The sequence below is a fragment of the Clarias gariepinus genome, chromosome 10 (assembly GCF_024256425.1).
Source record: "Clarias gariepinus isolate MV-2021 ecotype Netherlands chromosome 10, CGAR_prim_01v2, whole genome shotgun sequence".
Taxonomy (NCBI): domain Eukaryota; kingdom Metazoa; phylum Chordata; class Actinopteri; order Siluriformes; family Clariidae; genus Clarias; species Clarias gariepinus.
Genome location: NC_071109.1, coordinates 9,893,929 through 9,912,854, shown reverse-complemented (window position 1 = coordinate 9,912,854; position 18,926 = coordinate 9,893,929). Strand labels below are relative to the sequence as shown.

General features: G+C 38.6%; 1 protein-coding gene across 1 annotated transcript; it reads left to right on the top strand.

Moving 5' to 3' along the window:
• The first annotated feature begins 2,120 nt into the window (after positions 1-2,120).
• Positions 2,121-10,969, top strand: wfs1b (Wolfram syndrome 1b (wolframin)). Its single transcript, XM_053505466.1, has 8 exons — positions 2,121-2,289; positions 4,541-4,774; positions 5,102-5,178; positions 5,366-5,510; positions 6,943-7,116; positions 7,201-7,278; positions 7,363-7,520; positions 7,613-10,969. Exons 2-8 carry the CDS (start codon positions 4,543-4,545, stop codon positions 9,446-9,448), a joined length of 2,700 nt encoding a protein of 899 aa, XP_053361441.1. The 5' UTR covers positions 2,121-2,289; positions 4,541-4,542; the 3' UTR covers positions 9,449-10,969.
• Positions 10,970-18,926: the final 7,957 nt, after the last annotated feature.

Genomic DNA, 18,926 nt, shown 5'->3' with positions numbered 1-18,926 from the left:
CAAGACGATGTCTGGAGACAATAAAAAATTGTCATGTAAAGCTGATGACCACAGGCTAGGTGAACGTGGCCGTCCCTCCATATTAAAATTTAAAGATTTGCTTTCATTTTTCTATATAATAAAGTACATGGAAAATCTGTTTTAATACATTTGTTTAAGAAATATTGACTTTATTACCAATTTTTTAATGCCTGATTACTTTTCATCCACCCTGTAGTCGCAGCTATCACCTTAGTTGATGTTTTTGCTTGATGGAGGCCAATAATTTGACTCTTCTAAAACAAAGTAACATATTTGCCACTACCACAGTATATGTCTTTTTACATGCTTATTTTTGTAGATTTAGAGAAGGCGTACGACAGGGTGCCAAGAGAGGAGCTGTGGTATGAGGAAGTCTGGGGTGGCAAAGAAGTATGTTAGAGTGGTGCAGGACATGTATGAGACCTATAAGACAGTGGTGAGATGTGCTGTAGATGTGATAGAATAGTTCAAGGAGGAGGTGGGTCTGCATCAAGGATCGGCTCTAAGCCCCTTTTTGTTTGCTCTGGTGATGGACAGGATGACAGATGAGGTTAGACAGGAGTCTCCATAGACTATGATGTTTGCAGATGACATTGTGCTCTGTAGTGAGAGCAGGGAACAGGTGGAAGATAATTTGAAGAGGTGGAGGTATGCTCTGGAAAGCAGAGGAATGAAGATTAGCCGCAGTAAGACAGAATACATGTGTGTGAATGAGAGGAACCCAAGAGGAGGGGGTGAGGATACAGGGAGCAGAGGTAAAGAAGGTGCAGGACTTTAAGTACTTAGGGTCAACGGTCCAGAGCAACGGAGAGTGTGAAAGGAGGTGAAGAGGCAGGTACAGGCAGGTTGGAATGGGTGGAGAAAAGTTGCAGGTGTGTTGTGCAATAAAAGAGTATCAGCGAGAATGAAAGGAAAGGTGTACAGGACAGTGGTGAGACCAGCGATGCTCTACGGCTTAAAAACAGTGGCACTGAAGAAAAGACAGGAGGCTTAGTTGGAGGTAGCAGAGCTGAAGATGTTGAGGTTCTCCTTGGGAGTGACAAGGATAAATAGGATCAAGAATGAGTTCATCAGAGGGACAACCCATGTTAGATGTTTTGGAGATAAAGTCAGAGAGGCCAGATTGAGGTGGTTTGGACAACAGGCAGGAGGTCTAAAGGAAGACCAAAGAGGAGATTTATGGATGCAGTGAGAGAGGACATGAAGTTAGTAGATGTGAGAGAAGAGGTTGCAGAGGATAGGGTTAGATAAAGGCGGATGATTCGCTGTGGCGACCCCTGAAAGGGAACAGCCGAAAGACAAAGAAGATTTAAGAAATGAGAAGGTACTCACTGCATCAGCTATTGTTAAATAACATTTTATTAACAGAACCATAGTAATAACTGTAGTAATTAAAGCAGGAGCATTTGTAGCAATTGAAAAAATCAAGCGCATCAAGTTTCACTCTGGCTTGTCTTTTTATATTGGAAATTCAGCATTAGTAGGTTGTAAAAATTACATCTATCTTTATAGTAAATAAATACAGTGGTATTGACATACATGTAATTATTGCCAAAAATATTTAAATAGTTTTTTTATGAGAACGTTTTAATGACATTCTAAGTTATTTTAAAATAATGAAAGAATTATTTAATTATTTGTATTTTCGTGAGGAGCATGTAGGTAAATGATCCCTGCTTAAAAAAAATAAAAATAATAATAACAGAAACGGACTCAAGTGTTTCGCTTCCTCCTTTTCAAGATCACGTGAGTGCGTATGTGTCGCTGCCAAGCACTCTCTATTATTATTATTATTATTATTATTAATATTATTATATATTTTTTAAACAATAATCGGATTTTTCAAAAACCTTTACCATCCAGCGTGCCAATTAATAAAAGATGACGAACCCCCAAATATCATCGGATTTCTTGTGCTTTTTAATAATCTTGCATATAGAAGTCATGTAAAAAAAAAAAAAAAATATATATATATATATATATATATATATATATATAAAGCACCTGACGTCATATTTGTGGACTTTTATTTTATGATTTCCGGTACAAACAGGAAGTGTGCTCCAATCAAGTAGCCGCTTTACACTAGTAGGCGGAGTTACTTCGCGAGCAACAGCTGTATACTGCTTCACCGTCGTTTGAACTCACTTTTCTTTCCCTTTAAGAACAATAAAGGTGCACAGAAGTAAACAATGGACGACCGGGTGTGTGTGTAGAGGTCAGGAGCCGTGATTGAGATCAGCAGCTTGTGTGCTGGGAGAAGAGCTGGTGAGTGACGGAGGCTGGGTCCTGTGTTTATAGAGATACACCGCTTTTGTTTTGTTTTTACACCTGCATTATTATTTTTATACTTTCTCCCATCGCGATTGATAATCAGTTAGACTTTAAAGAATAAACGTGTCACGTGATCAGCTGAGGAGGGAGACAGTGTAAGGGGGGGGGGGGGTTCAATGCATTGTACTGTACTTACAGCTTGTGACTGGAGATATGTTTAGCACTGATAATAGAGACGCATTAAGTGTTCGTTGCTATTTCAGTCTGGGCTTTGTTTGTCTCAGTGCCCGGGGTTTTACACAGTTCAAACTGTCCTCCTTTATATGTCCTCATACTGCTGGGACAGTCCCGGGGTTTATTAGCCTCACGTAACCCCATGTTAGAGGTTAAAACCCTACTTGATTTGCTTTAGTTTTTCAGGTCACACCTTTCATTATCACATTACTTCTGATGACACAACCCTCCAATTGTATCCAGGATTAGGAGCAGCACTGCACCCAGTGGCTGGGAATTGAACCTGGGCCTTCCAAGAATCCTACCACTGAGCCAACAGTGTTCAATGTTTTCAAATTTATATATATATTTTTCAGTGTCGCAGTAGATAATCCAGTTTTGTCACCTCTTTTCAAGGGAAGGTGAAGAAGTCGGCAGTAGATGTTATGCGTTCTTTTGACCATCATTGGCTTGTCTAGATCATCTGGATATCACAATGTTACACGAAAGAGGAAGCTTTCCTGAACACACTTAGAATAGAGTACGGATATCCTGAAAGTTCTTATTGAAAGGGTTTACGTTTTTGCAAAGTAACTGTTTAGAATGAACTCACTGTCAGCCATTGCACTTTGAATCTATTACTTTTAATGATCTTTGCCCTATATGTTTTCCTGGTACACTATAGCCCTTACATGCCTTCACTCATTCTAAAAGGTTAGCTGAGAAACCACAAAAAGGAAACTTTTATTAACTGGACCTTTTTACATTTTAATTTAGAACCCCTTGCTCTAGAGGGCTATACATTGTAACGCCGCTCTGTGATAGGGTCATTCTTCACTTATCAGACCACATGACCTTTTTTCCTTTACTCCAAAATCCTTATGCTCACTAGCAAGATGAATCTTTTTTGGTTTTTAGTCTCACTAGCACATAAATTTCATATGGTCACACGTCTGTTTAGTCTCAATACTGAGTGTTCTCGTCACATTGTATTTCTAAGGGAAATGAAACATAGCAGTGATTACTACTTTCATGTTTTATCATGCGCTTTCACCAATACAGTTTCAAATTATATCTTTATAGTAAATAAATACAGTGGTATTGACATGCAAGTAATTATTGCCAAAAGTATTGAAGGAAAAATATATTTTGATGATAATGTTTTAATGACATTCTCAGATTTATTTATAATTCTTGAGAAGCATGTAGGTAAATGGTGCCTGCCTTAAAAAAAAAAAAAAAGTAACAAAATCAAAATAACAGAATCGGACCCGATTCTTTTGCTTCTTCCTTTTCAAAATCACATGAGTGCGTTTGTGTCACACACACTCCAAGCTCTCGCTATTATTATTATTATTATATATTTTTAACAATAATCTGATTTTTCAAAAACTTTTTAAAACAAATTAACCAGTATACTATGTCAACTAGGACCTACACTGTGCCCTCGCACCTGCAGGGTCAAGCGTCCGAGTCATGTCTATGGGTCTGTGTGCGTGCCGTTTGCATGTCCTCCCCATACTTGGTGGGTTTCCTCCCACAATCTCAAGACATGCAGATTCGGATAATTGGCATTTTAAATTTGCCTGGACTGTGACAATGAGTGTGTGAATGTGTGCATGATTGTGCCCTGCGATGGACTGGCACCCTGGCCTCAAGTCACCTGGAATAGGCTACAGGTCTGTCCTGACCCTCTGTGGGATAAATGGTATAGGGAATACCGAACTTGGACCTAATGTGTTCTGTTTGTGAAAGGTTCAAAACTGGTACAAAAAAGTCTAAAGGACCTGTTTTAGAGCAGGTAACTGTCCTAAAATCTGGTCAGCACATAGAGAACATTCTCTATCTAGCACATTCAATCACACAATTGTTTTAGTTGCGTATGAAACAAGCACTGAAAGAAGAACTTTAAACATAAATAGTTTCCAATATACAGTGTTTGATATATATATATATATATAAAAGGGAACCAGATGTGGTATCAGTAGTATTATGTATTTTATTCATTTTTTTCTTTTTTTTCTTTTATTAGAAATGGACCCATTTGCTCCTGGATCCCCACCTTCTTCTCCTACTAATTCCATCTCTCTAGCGTCTCTTGTGTCTAAACACACCCCTCGCAACACTTCCTCCTTTGCAACACCAGGTTCTTCTTCTCGGGTGTCTCCTCCTTTACATCCAGCTTCACACACGGGTCGCTCCCAGCTAAATGCAGCTAGCGTTGCATCTGAAGACAGCCCACCTGGTGGATCTTCATCTCCTGCAGGTAGAGCTGCACTTAAACTTCACATACTTTCAGTTTTGTAGTTTTTGGGTTTGGCCAATCACTGCATGTGTGGTCACATGCGCAAGCATATGCAAAAAAGACATTTAAATCAGGACGCAAAGCTAGATCTCGTTCTCACACACACTCCTAGTTCCTGTGTTATAAACAGGGCTGAAGCGTACACTGTACACTGATAGCACGATGATGTGGTTGACAGCAGGCAAGAAGCTTAACAGTTTTTAAAAAGACAGTGAAAACAGAGATGTATAATGCGATAATGATAAATGTTAAATGTCTGTGTGCTATTTTTTCCATTTATTCTCCTAGGAGACATTTCAGAGGAGCTGGACATAGAGGAACTTAAGCAAAGGGCTAAGAATGGAGATTCCAAAGCACAGACTGAGGTTGGAATAACACATATGCAGATAGGCACATGTACATTTACTTGTGTAATATCCATACAAAAAGATTAATCGAGTATTAAGTGTAAATGCTTTTGAATTGTAATAATGACCTAGTCCTTAAATACCCATCAAAAAGGCATCTGTTTAATAGTAGAGATTTAAAAGGCTGGTAAATTTTTTCCGTCAGATCGGCAGGTATTACTTGAGACTATCTGAACATGAGGATGAAGAAGTCAACAGTGTCACAGCAGTAACATGGCTCTTACAAGCAGCAAAAAATGGAAGGAGGGATGCTGTGAAACTTCTACAGTTTTGCTTGCGTGAAAGAAAAGGTACACCGAATAGCACATATGATTAAATTATAATTGCAGTCAAGAAAAACACATTGTAATGTAACATTTTCTTCAACTGAAATACACTACCAGGCCAAAAACAATCACTGTTTCATATTTCCATCATGCAAAGAAAGCATAAAATTACAGAGATGGGTAAAAAAATGTCTAATACATTATTAAAATCTAGAAGGATAGTGCTCAACCATCAGATTTGCTAAGGAAGTCTGGTCATAATCAGAGATCATTTAAACACCTGATGAAGTTTCATTGTAAAAGTTATGGAAGAAATAAGTGCTGTGTTTAATAAGTAAAGCAAGCACATACACATGTAATGTGATGTGACATGAACTCACAGTATTGCATAGCATATCTAAACAGCTGTGTGGCCATAAAAAAGCACTCATTAGTAAAGCTAATCAGAAAAAGCACTTCAGTTTGTTAGAGAGAAAAATGATTGGACTTTGGAGCAATGGAAAAAGGCAGTGTGGGCTGATGAGTTCAGATTGACCCTATTCCAGAGTGAGGGGTGCATCAGGGTAAGAAGGGAAATGCATAAAGTGGAATTGTTTCTCCCTGACATGGGGAAAGAGGTTCCGGGAGCTTGAGGAACTGTTTTCACACATGAATTGGGCACCACACTGGCACCAAAGCTAAAGTTGGTCGAATGAAATCTTAGTATGCAACATCCCTTTATATTTAATTATATTACATTACATTACATTACATTTTACCAGGCAGTGTAGACAGCAGCTCTATTATTAGGGCATGCTGTTACTGGAAAGTAAAGGTACCATTTTTTTTTTATAACCAGCATACCTGCCCTGTTGTGTGTTATTCTTTACTTGCTATGCATATAAATACAATGTAAAATAGTAAATAGATTTCTATTTCTACACGCCATGCATTTTACAGCCACATTCTTAAAGCTTGCTTCTTATTGACCTTATTCTTACTCTAACTTTAAGTGATTTTTATAGAAAAGCTAGTAAATTTCAGAAAGAGTGATTTGCTTTTTCTCCCAGAATCCCGTCACATTGACATCAGACATGTTTTCCCAGACTGCTATGCTCAATGTCCAATTTATTAATAACACACAATGTATAACACCATGTAGATCCAGGTTAAGAACTACAGTCAGTTCAACATCAGAAAAGGCGGGGGGTAATACCATCCAGCTGTTCGATGTGAACAATAACTGCAAGTTCTTGACCTGTATCTGCATGATTTTTACACTTTGTGCTGCCGCCACATAATTGGCTGGTTGGATAACTTTATACCATATTTAAGCAGGTGTTCAAATAAAATTCACTTGAATTGAATACAGGTGTTCCTAATAAATTGGATGTTGAATGTTTACTTTAGTTTTTCCGCACAACTTCTTGGTATAGTTGTTTAGAATTCTGCACTGAATTATATAAGTTTTTTGAAGGCATCACAGCTGAAAACAGAGAGGAGGTATGCACCTTGGCATCCGAGTCACGTTTTGAACGTACTGTGAGGAAAGCGGCTCTCTGTATGTACTGGAAACTCAACCCAGACAAGAAAAGAAAGGTTTCTACTACGGAACTGCTGGAAAACATTAGCCACTACAGCTCTGAAACAGGTAAATTTCATACATGGCAATGGAGTATTAGATTCTACTAGCAATTCTACAGTTATGGTGATGATATCCTTTTTGCTCCTCTAGATGGTGCCCCAAACAACACACTTTCAAGTTCAGCTCAGAAACAGAGGAAGGTCTTAGAACGTCTTGTCTCCAGCAGTGGTATAACTACAAACTGTAAGGTTTTTGAAAAGCTTGCATTAAAAAAGAGTTATATCATGATGCTTTGTTTTTATATCTTTGTAGGTAACCAGTTTGTTGGCGTTGAGGATTTTGTTGAAAATGCCAAGCTTTATGCACAAGGTATCTCACCATCACCGGTTTTTGATGCGGCAGTAGATGATGATGATGATGATGATGATGAACCTGTGAAGAACCCAGAAGAGTTACCTTTGCGTCAGAAGGTACTAAAATACAATCAAAAAAGGAAGATCTTGAGTAAGTCTTCATAAGGGTGACATTTTGTGGTTGTCCTCTGTTTCCTGTGATGCTGTAGATACTAAAGTTTCCCCTTCATGCTGTGACTGAGGTAAAGGAGGTGTTGATCGACTGGGCTTCCCGAGCTGGAATGCAGTGGATCAGCGTCCTCATCCCGACTCACCATGTCAACACTCTGATTTTTTTCTTCATCATCTCCAACCTGACTCTGGACTTTTTCCTTCTCGTCATTCCACTCGTCATCTTCTACCTCTCCTTCCTCTCGATGGTCATCTGCACATTAAGGGTTTTTCAGAACAGCAAAGCATGGGAGAACTTTAAGACCCTGACAGCCATGTTGGCTCGTTACGAGCCAGGTTTGGACGTAGAGCAAGCCGAGTCCAACTTCACCTGGACTCATCTAGAGCCTCACCTGTATTTCCTGGTCTCTGCAGTTTTTCTCATACTCTCATTCCCTGTGGCAGATAAATCTTGGCTGCCTTGTTCCGAACTGGCCACGGTGGCTGTCTTCTTCACTATAAGCAGCTACCTGAGCTTGCGTCCAGCTGCGCAGCAACATGCTAGGCTAGCGCTCCTTTCACAATTTGCCTCTGCAATTTGCTCTTTCACTAATGAGCTGATTGGGGGTAGGGTGGGTCAATTTGTTGGAGGGTCATGGTTTAGCATGTCAATCTGTGATTGGTTGGTATTGCATATGAGCGTGCCTTGCATTCTCTACCTTTACCTCCTGTACTTGTGTGTCCGCATGGGCACAGCACGAGGAGGGCAGGGGTCTTACAGCATGCTTCTGCCCTACCTGCTCTGTTTCACATGGTGCGAGCTGTCTGTGACGCTTCTGCATGCGTCCACTGCACTAGGACTCATGCGCACAGCTGTGGGCTACCTGCTTTTCTTTTTTGCCTTGCCTGTACTTTCACTAGTGCTGGTATCTGCACTATTGGTTCAGCTCATACAGTGGTTCCTTGCTCTGGAGCTGGCCAAGATGGCAGTGACTGTGTGTGTTTGTGTGGTGCCGGTTTTGCTGAGGTGGTGGATTCGTTTCAGTGTGTCACCTCTTGCTCTAATTCGGTCTCTAAGGCGCAGTAGCATGGTTAAACTGATCTTTGTTTGGATCTCTGCTTTGGTTCTCTTCAGCTGGTTCTATGTGTACCGTTCTGAAGGCATGAAGGTTTATAATTCCACTGTTACCTGGCAACAGTACAGTGAGATGTGTGGCCCTCGTGCCTGGAGGGAGCGCAACATGGCACACACACAGATCCTCTGTAGTCATCTTGAAGGCCACCGTGTGACCTGGGAAGGTCGGTTTAAATATGTCCGTGTGACAGATATTGAAAATGGAGCACAATCGGTCGTCAACCTCTTGCCTGGCTTCATAGCAGACTGGGTCCGATGCCTTTATGGAGAGGAGTACCCAGCCTGTGACAGCACCCAACCACAGCCAGATTTGCCTCTTTGCAAGCTCAGAGCATTCGCAAATCACAAGTGTCATGTGAAACGTTTTGACCGCTATAAATTTGAAGTGACCATGGGTATGCCCCTTCAGGATAAAAAGGGCAGATGGGCGCAAGAACCTGACGATGATGCAACCAAAGACATAGTGCTCCGGGCAAGTAATGAATTCCGTGGTGTGCTCTTGGCCCTCAGTGCAGGCAGTGTTGTGGAATTCAGTACCGTTCTGGAGGGAAGGCTAGGCAGCAAGTGGCCTGTGTTTGAGCTAAAAGCACTTCATTGTAGGACTTGTACCTCACCTTTGATACCTACAAAACGGCAAGTCAAGATAGAGCCGGACTGGAGGGGTAATGTCCGTAACGCATTTGCCTTTGCGTTCAACTTCCTTTTCCACCCCTTGCTCACTGCTGAAGTAGAAGATGCTGTGTCTGCAGAAGCTGGGTAGTAAACATTTTATAATTTTATATCAGTTTGATAACCAAGCCTTGTATAACAGAAGTTATTCAGGGCCTGTCACACTTTCTCACAAGAAGTGGAAGAGATGTCTATTGTTGGCCTGTAGTCATAGAGTGCTGAGATATCAAATATGTGTTGTTTTGAGAACTAGGCTACTCTGTCTGGATTAAATGTAAAATCATTATGGGATTCTTACTCAGGATGGTGGCCAAGTGGGGGTGAATTTTCAGTGACCATTGTGGCATGTGAGTAATTCCCATTCAAATGAAAATGATTTGGTGGTTCCTACAGAGAAATTTAGTCTAAATGCCAAGGCTCCTTATTTCAATATAATAGTGTAGACCATCTGTATCTGATCTTCTCCACAGTGAGCCATTGTGGCTGCGAGTTTTAGTCTTCCATTGACTATACTATTTTGTGTTCCTCTTGGTTGGTTGGATCAAAACCTGCAGCCATGCTGGAAATGCAGGCAATATTCAACCTTTTGCAGACTAGCGGAGGAAGAAGACTGAAAAATCTATCGATTCTCTATTTATTTAGGCAGGAGCTCTTTGTATGGTAATGGATATTATTTATGGCCATATTCTCATTTTCTGGCTCTTCGCTGGACTGAACACTATTTTAAGTGGAAAATTACTATTGACAAAATCATTTAGTCCAAGACTAAAGAAAATTTAGTGCAACTTCTTATATTTGTTTTGTGTACAAGTGTGTATGAATGGGTGTCGGAAAGAGGAACATTGTAAACCTACAGAAACGAAAATTCCAGAAGGTACTATAAAGTAAGCCATGAGGGATCATTTAAAAAATGTTTAGCGTTGTGTAAAATTTGGACATAAAATGTCATGTCCATCATTTCATTTGTGGGATTTTCTTCCCATCTCACATGATAAACATGGTATATCAGAGGCTTAGAATAGTGACAAAGCACTAACAGACCATGATTAGGAACATTAGAATGTTTAAAAAAACATTATTTTAAAACAATAACATCTTTAAAAAAAAATTATCTGGTAAAAAAAAAATCTTATTGAACTATGTAATATTTATTTTTGTGAATTGTTTGGAGTGTTTTAAACATTAATTTGGGAGTTAGGGTAAAATGTATATATTTTTGTATAGAGATCATTATATTGTTATTATCATTATTATTATTATTATATGGATGTTTTTCTTTTTATAGCTTGTCTGTGATTTCCTATTCTATGTGCGTAAAACCACCACAGGGCATTCAAGTAGTCATACTGTACATGATGAGATTTTTGTTAAATACCTGTAAATGATATTTATATTACACAGTAATATAAAAGCATACTACTTACTGTATATTGGGATTGCTGCACATACAGTAGGATTCCATACAGATGCACAGGCACCAGAACTATTTTACGCCCTCAAAAAGCACGCTGCTCACTTTAAGTTCAATTGAGCTGGTCTCTAGTCCATTGTGTTTATTCACTACTGTAGTATTGCACTATGATCAATAAAAGCAGTTCTTTAGCCAGCTGTTCTTGGTCGAATCTTTTTTTATTTTACACAAAAACACAGACTTATTGTTCATCGTGCCAATATTTGTTCATGTTCTTCATCGCCAACACTTTAAAACCGAAGTTGGTGACAGTGTCGGAACAGAAAGACACAAAAGGCTGTCTGTTTTTTTTTGTACCTGATGGGACCATAAAACGACCCATTTCCACTTCAAATGTTGTGTAATAGTTTTTAACATGATGTAAGCCCATTAGATGTCAGTATAGCCAAAGAGTGCATTTGGACTTTCTAGAAGAGGGCAATGTTTACTAGTTTCTATGGGATTCTGAAACTCTGCCGTGCTACTAAAACATTTCTAAAGTTAGGTGAAGGAGTACATATGCTTAATTTAAAGGGTGCACAGGTACCTTTTTTTGTAAGCAGCTGGTTCAGGATGTAAATATCCAAAATATTCAAAAAGATAACCAGTGCTTAGACTGAGATCATTTACACCCTTGTGCCACTAGGATAATAAAATTGTTATCATATTGGATCTAATATCTGTTTATAAAGTGATATTAAGCCAGGTTTCTCCAAACACACCACCTCTGGTTTTTCACTCACTCAGAGCATGAAGATGAACCTCCAGGAAATGTCATGACACCATTAATTCTGGGGCAGATCCTGGAGTAGACACTGTGTTGTTTTATAATTCCAAGAAACCAACAGAATTTGCACTGTATTGTAAAAGATATGTTTGGAGTAATGACACACCTGACCCCTATTGTCCCTTAAGAAGCTTCTGAGATGACAAGGTCATAAAAGGGTATATTGAGGCCGCAAGTTATTATTTTAGCACAGATGTAAGTACGACATTCCCATAAATGGTGGGCTAAAGGCCACAATTCATGGCCACAAGATACCATAATTACCAAAATAAGAACAATTTGTTTTAATCTATGCAATTACAATGGTCTTTTAAGATTATTGCTTGTCACACTGTACGAGAAAATTCCGAGAAATCTTGCCTGATGTCTCTAACAGATTATACAATAATGTGTTCTCCATGTCATATTATACGATCAAGATCCTGTAAGGGTAGACGTGTGATTAAAGAAACTGACTCTTCTGCTAATGTGATCATTCAGCATGGTTGGGCTTGTGCAGAAAACTAACTCACATAAACAGAAACATTCATCAAAGTCAGCTTGATTTAATAAGGATTCTTTCAGTCTATTAGAATGTTCGATTTAAATTTCACTACCTTATTTGTAGATGTTTCACAAGTTTTGCTTAAATGCATTCTATCCTATCCTTAAAAATGGTCACACAGTGAGATTTGTAATGACACTTCCAGATCTTTGTAGTAGGACATCTTAGGTCACAGTGACACTAAACTGCCTGTTTGCAAGGACATCAGATTGTACATAAGACTAGATTTTTACATGTACAACAACAAAATTTGTATAGAACATGGATTAACTGGAGCCTATGCCTTTAGCTCTGTTCATAATACTTAATACAGTATATCTATCCATCCATCCATTTAGTAGTAGGACATCCTACTTCAAGATGGATGGATGTAGTCCAACTGGGCATTGTGAAAGCCAGTGGTGACCATTGTATTTATACCTATTTCACGACCGTGGTAGGACCTCTGGACAAGATTCACAAGCACATTCGCACATTACAGGCAATTTAGGAATGCCAGTTAGCCTAATCTGCATGTCTTTGGAATGTGAGAAGAAACCAGAGTAACCCAAAGAATCCCATCAAGCAGGAGGAAACCATGCAAACTTTATGCACAAAGAGACCAAGGCAGAATTCTAAGCCTTTCCCTGGAGATGAAAGGTGACAGTGCTAACTATGAAGGCACCATGGCGCCAATCTACATAAATAAAAGGAAGGTAATGAAACGTTGACAGTACTTCCCAGAAGTCAAACCTTTGCCATTAAGGAAATTAAAATGTTTAGTAGAAGCGAAGTTATGAGCAGCTATGTGTCAGTTTACAAACTGGAAGTTTTGAAAGTGACTGCACATGGGTCAAACTGTGGACGCGTCTTAAATCCACTGCTGGGCAAAAATTTTAATATTTGCTGTACTTACATATCTGCCTGAAGTTTAACCTGCACCATAAGTGAAATCAAAATTTAGAATAACATATACTTTTGAATACTCAACCCTACAAAATTGTATTTCTTTGCATTAATAAGTTATGCTGAATGTTCTTCCATACAAGAAAACAGGCAGATAAATAGAAATAAAGAAAGTTAAGTGACTGCTTCAATAGATATGAATGAACTTCAAAATTACAAATTAGCCCTTTAAACTTTTCATGATTTTTTTTTAACTAACTTACTGCTTACTAGATTTTACAGATCAATATATAACTTGATGCAATATGCAATAATGTTAAATAAAGCAAAAATACTATGGTGCCATTTCAGGAAATATTAGATCAGCTGTTTTAGAACCCAGCAATGCTGGCTCAGGTGGTTAAAGCTCAGGGTTGCTGATCAGACTGTTGGGGTTTAAGTCCCTACATTGGTGGGTTGAAACTGTTGGGACCTTGAGCAAGGCCCTTAACTCTATGTCCATACAACATCACACCACCACTGCTGGTCCCGAAGCCTGAATGAGAAACGAGGAGGGTTGGGTGTCGGGCTGGAAATCTAGCAGCGTGTGATGAAAAAAAAAGGAACACAAAGACATCATATGATGAAGATTAAATATTATGAAGTTGCAGACTCCAAGACACCAGTAAATCACACCTCCCAAGTTGATCCTTGACATATTTTTGAGATTAAATATTACTGCACTTTACAAATAAGTGATTGTTAGGTCACAGGACAAACACTTTCCAACAATCATCACTCACTTTTGGACAAGTTATTTTGAGTTAAAACACAGAAGACGTTAATAACAGAAGCTGTATTAAAGCTGAAAAGGAAAGTCACAGACATGCTTCAAGCTGAAATTTCCAGACTTCCTTTTTTCAAGTGACTAAAGGAGTGTCAATGACTAGAAATCAGATGTTAGTTCCACTCAATGCCAACTGCCACAAGATCAGTTTCTTGACTTTGCTTTGAAAAATAACATTTAGGCTACATTTGAGGAGCTCATCCCAAATCAATTGTAGACAGTTTTATTTGACTTGGAATTAAAACGATGTGAAATTCATGTGAAAAACTTGACTATAGTCAATTGTCAATTGTATTTCAAAGTATGTCCTCGTCAAATCTCCAATAAAAGGAGCTTCCTGAGTTACCTCATTTGGGATAGAAAAAGCACATGTTAAGTTTTGACTTCACAATAAACACACACAAAGCTTGATAGAAATCATACATATTTACACATATAGATTTCTTTCTATTTTCAGAAACCACTTTATTCTGGTCGGGGTGGAAGAGAATCCAGACCCTATTCCAGCAACAATAGGCATGAGGGCAGAAATACACTCTGATACCAGTCCGCTGCATGGACCCATGAAAACACATTCACAGCAAGACAAAGGGAGGTGGGTGGAAACTGATATGGATGATTTGAAACTGGTGGATGTGTGGAGGTGAGGAATAAAAACTTAGGATTGAATCAGGAACCTTGGATCTGTAAGCCAGCAACTGCACCAATCTTCCATCCATCCATTGTCTTAATTGCTTATCTCATGTAGGATCACGACGGTCTGGAACCGATCCCAGGGAACTCAGGCCATGAGGGGGGGTACACCCTGAAAGGGGTGCCAACCCATCTTAGGGCACAAGCACACATGCCAATCAGCCTACCCTGCATGAGGAATCCCAGAATGCTCCAGACCATGTGTTAATCCTAAATTTTGTACGTACTTGCCTATGCTGCATTTATACATGTGTGGTCCATAATATTTTGAAATTTATTTGACTGTACTGTTATAATGTATGCAACAATATGTGATATGTAAACTGTTGTAGTTGTTTTGATGCAGTTTATGTTTAAAACAAGAACATTTTGTCTTATATATACAGTACCGTTCAAAAGTTTTAATCGGTTCAAAATTTAATCTCCTTTGAACAGTTAATATTGAGATGTTTCTGCTACTTATGCTCTGTAAAGACTTCATACTGCCTCTAATCTGAGGTGCTGGTAATTGGTCATTTTTCAGGCTGATAACTCTAAATGAACTTCTCGTCTGCGTCAGAGGTAGGTTTTGGTCTCGCCCTCCTGTGATAGTCTTTATGAGAGCCAGTTTCATTATGGTGCTTGACGGATTTTGTAAATGCACTTGACAATACTGTTCTTGCAAGAACTATTACAGAAAGGCTGACCTCTGTGTCTTAAAATAACAACTAACTGTTCTTTACTTGTTGTTACGTAATTACCTAATTCCATATGTGTTATTTTAAAGTTTTGAAATCCCCAGTATTGTTGTAGAATGTAGAAAATAAATTAAAAAAAAGAAATTTGCAAGTGTTCTAAAAATTTTTAACGGTAGTGTATATATATATATAAAAGAATGCTTTAGGAACAAGACATACTCCTAGCAATAATTGGAAAATTGGGACCACACCATTGTTTAAGTGTAAGTGCTTCAATGATTTACAAAAGGATAAATTAGTTAATCGGATGGCCAACTGATGTTCCACTGTTTCTAAGAAACTTAAGAGAATTTCTTGGCAACCCCTTTTGCATATGTTTTTGTTCTTGTTTTTTGGTTGTTGGGTTTTTTTGTGCTGAAACTAATCACCTATTCACAGATTGTCTGGATAATCATTTGGCAATTGCTCAGAACAAAGATGATGAACAGGATTAAAGTCTTTACTGTAACCATTGTGTAAAAATAATTCATGGAAGAAGACCTTTATATTTTGCAAAAAAAGAGACCTTTATATTTTGCACAATTTATTCTACTATACATCTAATGTAAAATGGATTAAAATGTACTTTTGTTGCTGATGCTTCAGGAAAGGAGAAAGTAGCATACTTGAAGGAACATACAGGACCTTGCAGATAAACTGGATTGGTCAGTGTTGCTGTGACTTGACCTTAGCTTCTGCCCAGGGACTCACATTCTTTGTGAGTTCACATTTCTGTTGTGCCACTTGGGAGCTTGCTTTGATTATCTTGAAATGTCTCTAGATCTTGACTGGAGTAGACTTGTGGCAAATTCAATCAAGTGGAAAAGCACAATGCAAGTCAGACCAAAAACTGAACCAAGAACAATTTATTCAAGACAGGTATGTGCATTGGTTATAAACAATTTCCAAAACGTTCTGTGTTCCCATCAATACTCTTAATAGAGCTGGCCATCCAGTCAAATTCAGTTACCTGGCTGTAAGGGTTTTGGTGATGGAAGTGAACAAGTCCTGAGTTTGGAAGACTTCTAAAGAGTTTTAGATCTTTACTACAGAGATGGGAGAAGCTGGCAGAAGGACCAGTATCTCTAAAAGACAAGTTAAACCGGGACTTGTAATGAAATTTCTAGTGAACTCTACAGTGATGAGACTATTGGCCACAGAAAAATATTTGAATAGTGCAGATGTTTTAAAGAAAACTGTACATCTGTGAGTCATGATCCTGGACCAAGGTGGCTCGGAACCCCCTGCAGCCATTGTTCTTCAGCAATCTGGCCTTTATGGTAGATTGGTTATATGAAAGCTGGTTTACTTCTGTGTAAAGGACATATGACAGGCAATTAAAAGATAACATGAGGTAAAAGGTTATATTGTCTATATTGGCTGAACTCCGAACACTTTGCCAACAATTGTCTCTGTACGCCACCAAAACGTATTTAAAATAAAGCAATCAAGATGTAGGCGGCATGGTGGCTTAGTGGTTGGCACTGTCTCCTCGCACCTCCAGGGTCCAGGTTCGATTCTTACTTCGGGGTCTCTGTGCATGGAGTATGCAAAAATAATTGAACAAACTAACATAACCAATGACAATGATACTCTTACCTCCCTGACGTGGATAAATGATGTGAAGGGATTTTACTTCACCAAGCACTCAAGAAAAGATCATCATTCCTCTTTTTTAAATGTGTTCATTCCTTAAGTTTCCACCAGGCCTATTTGCATCAGCACCTCTTTAGACTGTAACAGTTATCAAATCCAAATGCAACACGAGAATCAATGCCAGACCTTTCATTTCATTAATTTGTCATGAACTAAGTAAGAAACAAGAAACAACAGGTCAACAATTAATTTATCAGTCTTGTGTCCCATTACTTTTGAACCTGTGAAATCAAGGGCCTATGTAAAAACAAAAGAAAGGTAATTTCTTAAATTTAAGGCAATTTTTTTAAATAGCTTGTATTCTACATTTAAACACATCTTGATGGCTTAATTTCAAATCAGTTGTGTTGATGTGCAGAGGTAAAAACTAAAATTGTGTCCATGTTCAAATCCTTATAGACCATACTTTATATTATGTGGCAAAAGCCAGGTACTACTTAGCAAGCTAATACTATTCCCTTGATAAATAATTGCTGTGACGTTGTTTCTGAGTGCTTCTGTGCAGCAGGGATGCAGAAACTTCTCCGAATTGAGAAGAGGATTCATTTAGTCAAATACAGAGGCTCATGACCTCGGACTGGGGTCAAGCTTCACCTTTGAACAGGACAAAAGCCTTACATAGGGGTATGTCTTTAAAAGGCAAAGCCAAAGCTCAGAATTAAACCCAGCAGAACATCTGTAAGGAGACTTGAAGACGGCAGTTCACAGATGCTCCCCATCCGATCTGATTGAGTTTGAAAGAGTCTGGCAGGACGGATGTGAGAAATTGCCCACATCCAGGTGTTCCCTACGCAGGTTCGAAACTGTAATTGCTGCCAAAGATCTTCTCCAAAGTACTGAACAGAGGATTTAGTCCTTACTTACTTAAAATTACTTAAAATTTTATTATTTATTCTTAATAACATTTCTTAAAGCCTATTTTTTGCTTTGTTAATGAATGGCAATGAATTTTATATTAATGCTTTGCATTATGGGTTATTGTGTGAAATGTCATGGCAATAAAGCAAATTGAATCCATTTCTGAACAAACATATACCATAATAAAATGTGAAAAACCTAAATGGGTGTGAATGCTTTCCAAACTTGAGATGCGCCCATCCAGGGTGTACCCTTCTTTATTGCCTGAGTTGCCTGGGATAGCCTACAGGCCAGAGTTTGTGCTTGTGCCCTTGGATGGTTTTGGCAGCTGACCCAGGGTGTACCCCCCTTAAGGCGTGAGTTCCCTGGGATTGCCATGGAAAAAAGAAAAGCAATAAAGACAATGGATGGATGGACGGATGGAAGGAACATTGGTGCAATTGTTGCCTCACAGATCCAACATCCAAGGTCCTCTATACACAACTTTTCTTACTTTTAAAGTGTTGCACAAGTTGAATGTTATTCGCCTCAGTTCAAACTTGTGTTTATGTTTGCATCTGTTATGTCTCATTTTAATTAATCCCTATTACTCATGGCAGTTTGATTATATTGCATCTGTGTGACTCACTAGATTTCCATGTTTATAAATGGACAAATAACTGCATATGGAATAACAGATGGTTTTGCAGCATAGCTAATATTTATAATATTGTAGTAACATCTACTTATAATATTGTAGTAACTTCAACATCATGTGACATCAGATTGAAGGACATCCTTGACTTTCAACAACAGCAATCTCACGGCATTCGTCCAACAGTGACCTAACTTAGGTCACATACAGACATCACATTCCCAATGTTATGAAGTCACAATGAACTCATTCTTCTGGCAGGTGAAGATGGTGCACTAGACTGTAAACACTACATCTCAAAATGACTTCCATAAACTTTGTTTTACCCTACTCTACAGGAAACATATTACATAAGAGAAGGAGAAGCTTTATATGTTTATATTTTATTTAAACACACCTATCTGAACCTCTCAGAAGTATTTACCTCACTTGTACTTTTCCACATTTTGTAGCGTTACATCCTTGGACTGAAGCTGGGATTGAATTATGTAATATGAATCTATTTAAGCCAGCTCATAAT

Bases quoted from the DNA above. Each gene is read 5' to 3' on its own strand.
- wfs1b (XM_053505466.1), top strand. From the start codon at position 4,543: ATGGACCCATTTGCTCCTGGATCCCCACCTTCTTCTCCTACTAATTCC. The intron at 5,511-6,942 runs GTACACCGAATA...AGTTTTTTGAAG, and splicing joins TTGCTTGCGTGAAAGAAAAG to GCATCACAGCTGAAAACAGA. The intron at 7,521-7,612 runs GTACTAAAATAC...GTGATGCTGTAG, and splicing joins AGTTACCTTTGCGTCAGAAG to ATACTAAAGTTTCCCCTTCA.